At 30.6% G+C, this 5,249-nt stretch overlaps 1 protein-coding gene across 1 annotated transcript; it reads left to right on the top strand.

Moving 5' to 3' along the window:
* Positions 1–1,227: 1,227 nt before the first annotated feature.
* LOC122297994 lies at positions 1,228–3,279 on the top strand. Its single transcript, XM_043108063.1, has 2 exons — positions 1,228–1,809; positions 1,906–3,279. The coding sequence occupies exons 1-2, from the start codon at positions 1,228–1,230 to the stop codon at positions 3,277–3,279; spliced, it is 1,956 nt and encodes a 651-aa protein (XP_042963997.1).
* The last annotated feature ends 1,970 nt before the right edge of the window (positions 3,280–5,249 follow it).

Below are 5,249 nucleotides of genomic sequence, written 5' to 3'. Positions count from 1 at the left end.
ATGGATATTCTTTGTGTCAATCCATATTGTACATTTTTTCGTTCTCTTGGGGATCTACCAAGTTTGGAATATCAAAAAATACACATCAGATCAGATCCTGGTTTAGATCAATGAGTATACAAAGCTCCTAGATCGTCAGAAGTTGTAACAATTTGGGTTGAAGATGATACTCTAGAACAAGTAACACCTCGTGACATCTTTGTTTACAACCATGTTGGTGGAAGTCACATAGTTCAATATTATTTTGGATGTTATGATCCACTTCAATATCTATTGTTATTCCCTTTTGGTGATATTGGATGGCATCAAGGTATACAAAGAATCAACAGACGAGGTGCATCTATATCTAATCATACTCATGCTGCACAATCAATTGATCCACATCAATCAATATCTGTAGAAGAATTACTTAGACGAGAAGAGCAAGGTTATATGCACCATTCCAAATGATTTATATATTTCATCTACAATTTACATATTAAAATATATAAATTACTAAATTTTTAACTATGATTTTCTGTAGTGTTGAGGAGAAATAGAAAAGATCCATTTGTTTCATGTCGTGAATATTATTGTTATAAATTACAAATCAGAGAAGATGTCAATTCAATTCTTCTACTCTCTGGTCGATTGCTTCAACAATTTGTTGTTGATATGTATATTAAAATTGAAACATCAAGATTAGATTATTTTCGCAACAATCAGCAATATATTCGATCTGAATTGTATCAAGGCATTGTGGATAGTATTAGTGTTGGAGAAACAAATGCTTCTAGAATTAGAAAACGCCTGATTCTGCTATCATCTTTTATTGGAGGTCCAAGAGATATGCAAAAAAGATACATGGAAGCAATGACTTTAGTTCAACGGTATGGAAAACCAGATATCTTTCTAACAATTACATGCAATCCAAATTGGAAAGAAATCTCAGCTGAGTTGAAACCACATGAAGAGACTCAAAATCGTCCTGATTTAATAGCTCGAATCTTCAGAGCAAAATTAGAAGAATTGAAGCATCAACTATTCAAACGAGAGATATTTGGAAAAGTTTCAGCGTATGTTTATGTCATTGAACATCAGAAAAGAGGACTCCCACATGCACATTTTTTGATCATCTTACATCGAGATTGGAAATTATACGCACCAGAATCTTTTGATTAGATTGTTTCTGCAGAATTACCTGACAAAGAGAAGAATTTGCATCTATATACAGCTGTTATAAAACATATGACGCATGGACCGTGTGGAACCTTGAATCCAACAAATGTGTGCATAAAAAAGAATGGTCACTGCAAGAATAATTATCCGAGACATTTTGTGCCGAACACGACCATTGGGAATGATTGTTTTCCAATATATAAACGATCTGATGATGGAAGAACTGTAAAAATTAGAGGTCATGATTTGGATAATCGATGGGTTGTTCCATACAATTCTTATTTGCTTGCAATGTTTGACTGTCAGATTAATGTAGAAATTTGTTCTACAATAAAGGCAGTTAAATATCTTTACAAATATATTTACAAAAGTCATGACCGTGTTGCCTTTAACTTGGTTTCTGAACAACCAAATCAACAAATTGATGGAATTCAACGATTCCAATCAGCTCGATGGATTGCTCCACCCGAAGCAATGTGGAGAATATACGGATTTATTATCAATGAAGTGCATCCAGCAGTTTATAGCTTGCATTTACATCTTGAAAATCAGCACCAAGTAACATTTCGAGCACACGAAAACTTGAACAATGTGATTAGCTCTGATCTTTCTGCAAAATCAATGTTAACAGAATTCTTTTCGACAAATCAAGTTGATGAAAACGCCAGAAAGTTGTTATACAAAGAATTTTCAGAATTTTATGTTTGAAGTCAACAATATAAAATGTGGACTGTCTGAAAGAAACAGGTTATTATAGGCCGAATTGTGACAGCAAATCCTTCTGAAGGTGAAAGATATTATTTGCGAATTCTATTGAATCCTATAAGAGGTCCTTTATCATTTGATGACCTCAAAACAGTCAATGGTGTTTTGGCCACTACATTTCGTGAAGCTGCTACAATGCATGGTTTGTTAGAAAGAGATGACAGTGTAGAAGAATCTTTACAGGAAGCATCTTTATATCAAATGCCTTCTAATTTGCGTAAGCTATTTGCAACTATTTTGGTCTACTGTAATCCAACAAATTCAAGATATCTTTGGGAACATTTTGAACAAGACATGTCATGTGATTTTCAATTAACTGAAGTTTCTCAATCAAATGTGAGAATGGAAGTTTTACGCTCCATCTCCATGATACTTGAATCAATGGGTAGAGACATTAATTCATTCCAACTTCTTGATCGAAACATTCATTTTGATGAAGATGAATTTTTGTCTAGAGAGATTGATGATGAACTAGCTGTTTTTATTCCAGAAGAGGATATTACTGCATCAACACTACTTAATAGAGAGCAACAAATTGTTTACAATTTGGTTTTAGAAAAGGTTTTCTCAAATCAAAGTGCTGCATTTTTTATAGATGGGCCTGGCGGAATTGGAAAGACATTTTTATATAAGGCACTTCTTGCAACAATAAGGTCAAGACATTTAATTGCTCTTGCAACTGCTTCATCTGGCATAGCTGCATCAATTCTACCTGGAGGTCGAACAACACATTCACAATTTAAAATACCTCTAGACAATAACAAAAATTCCATATGCAGTGTTAGCAAACAAAGTGGACTTACGAAACTGTTACAAATAACAAAGTTGATTATATGGGATGAAGATCCTATGTCAAGAAAAGAAGCCATAGAAGTATTAGACAGAATGTTAAAAGATGTTAATGATTCAGAACTATCTTTTGGTGGAAAAGTTGTTATATTTGGAGGAGATTTTTGCCAAATTTTACCTGTTGTTCCAAAAGGAACAAGACAACAACAAATTGACGCTAGCTTGGTTTCTTCTTATCTGTGGCCCACATTAACAAAAATTCGTCTGACTGAAAATATGCGCGCAAGATTAGATCCAGATTTTTCAAACTATATATTGGAATTAGGCAATGGAATGCCACCAATTACAATCGATGAATATGTCAAAATTCCTACAGCCATGTTAATTCCATATCAGAATGATACTGCTTCTTTGGATCAATTATTAGATGCTGTTTTTAATGATATTTCAAAATATTCAGTAAATATTTCAAGCATGATGAACCGTGCCATATTGACACCAAAGAACAGTTATGTGCATGAGATAAACAATTTGTTGATACAAAGATTTCCAGGAGATATCAAATAGTATTACAGTTTTGATGAAACAATTGATACATCTGAACAAGCAATTATGGAGGATTTCTTAAATACATTAACTCCAAATGGATTCCCTCAACATCAACTATTGCTCAAACAGAATTATCCTATCATGTTGCTTAGAAATATTAATCCTTCTGAAGGATTATGCAACGGAACACGGTTGATTTGTCGTAATTTTGATCATAACGTCATTCATGCAGAAATTGCAATTGGCCATCAGACTGGCAAAAAAGTTTTCATTCCAAGGATCCCTTTTTTGCCCAAACCAGATGAAAATAGTGGTTTTCAATGAGTATAAATAAATCACAAGGACAAACGTTAGATTTTGTTGGAATATACTTACCTCAACCAGTATTTTCACATGGACAATTATATGTTGCTTTATCAAGAGCAAAGACTATTTCTGCAGTCAAAATTTTAATACGACCAATCTCAACGAAAGAATCAGAGAATAATTCTACAAAAAATATTGTATATACAAAATTATTAACAATTGCAGCTTCCGATTGAAATTATGCAAGTAATTAAATATTAATTTTATGATGTATTTTTATCCCTAAAACTAAATTACAAATTCCTTTTTTTATATATATTTCATTAATTTATTGTTTTTATATTACACTTTTACTAATTTCATTTTTTATACGTTACTTTTTTATTACAATACTTACACATTTTTTGTTGTTGTAATTTGCAGTTTTTAAAGATGCGGCCAATTTTCACATCAATCAAAGATATTTCTCCAGCCATAAAAAATTGAAAAATCAAAATGATCGTTGCAGAAAAATCTCCCAAAAGAACTGGACAGCACACACCAGTTAAATACCAAAATTTGACATTAATCAATCAAGTGGTATAATATCTATTTTTACAATTTCTCTTTTATTACACAGATTTAACTAAATATTAAAATATTTATATTTTCTATTATTTACATTTTCCTTATATTTAATTCTATTTTATTTTCAAATTTATTTTTTTAAACCAATTCTTTCAAAATCATTTAAAAAAATTATTATAAAAAATTTTTACTTAAAGTTTTTCATATAATGCAGGAAAATCGGGTTCAAGCAACCATGTTTGAGACAGATATCGATTCAGGAAAAAATTCTCTACATATCTTCCGGTCGTATTATATCACAAATGCATTTGTCAAACCATTAGATCCTAAATTCAGAATCATACGAATTTCAGTGGATTTTAAATTCCAAGACAATTATTGAAGAAGTACCAAACGATGAAATACATTTAGAGCCGCCAAAATTCAATTTCATCTCTATTGATCAATTAGATCCCTACAAAGACTCAATTGCAGAAATAGGTAAATTCTTATTTGTTTTAAATTTTTTATTACCAATTAATTAACAGTTTTTATATTTTTAATCAGATCTACTGGCAATTGCAATTCAAATCAGGCCATCCAAAGAGATAACATTAACAAATGGACCAATTACCATTCAAGAAATTTACGTCATAGATCAAAGGTAAGAAAATCTATTAATTTTTATTTTCAAAATTCTTTTTGAATTTAACATTTATAAAATTTCTATTAATTGTTTTCTTTCATATGTTATAGCTTAAATCCAGTCAGCTTAACTATGTGGGGACGCTTTGTGAAAGATGAATGTCAAAAAATTTCTAAAATAATTGAAAGAAAACCAATCATCCTTGCAACAAAATTGAAAGTTCGGTCATATAATGGTATCTTTAATAATTTTCATTGTTAAATATTTTTATAAATAATATATTTTTTAAATAATAATAACCAATATTTATAATATAGATTTGTCCTTATCATCACGACCAACAAGTGTCTTCACAATTAATCCGGATCTTCCTGAAGCAGAGCAACTACAAAAATGGTGATTAATCTTTAAACAATTTTTCATAAATTTATTTTTTTTATTAGTTTCTAACTTTTATTTTCCTTCCATATCAATTTATTTATGTTCAAAA

The sequence above is a fragment of the Carya illinoinensis genome, chromosome 1 (assembly GCF_018687715.1).
Source record: "Carya illinoinensis cultivar Pawnee chromosome 1, C.illinoinensisPawnee_v1, whole genome shotgun sequence".
NCBI classification, from domain to species: domain Eukaryota; kingdom Viridiplantae; phylum Streptophyta; class Magnoliopsida; order Fagales; family Juglandaceae; genus Carya; species Carya illinoinensis.
Note: the sequence above shows the minus strand (reverse complement) of the source record. Positions and strands in the feature narration are given on the sequence as shown.

Coding starts and splice junctions, on each gene's coding strand:
- LOC122297994 (XM_043108063.1), top strand. CDS start 1,228: ATGACGCATGGACCGTGTGGAACCTTGAATCCAACAAATGTGTGCATA. Junction 1,810..1,905: donor AATTCTTTTCGACAAATCAA/GTTGATGAAAAC, acceptor TGAAAGAAACAG/GTTATTATAGGCCGAATTGT.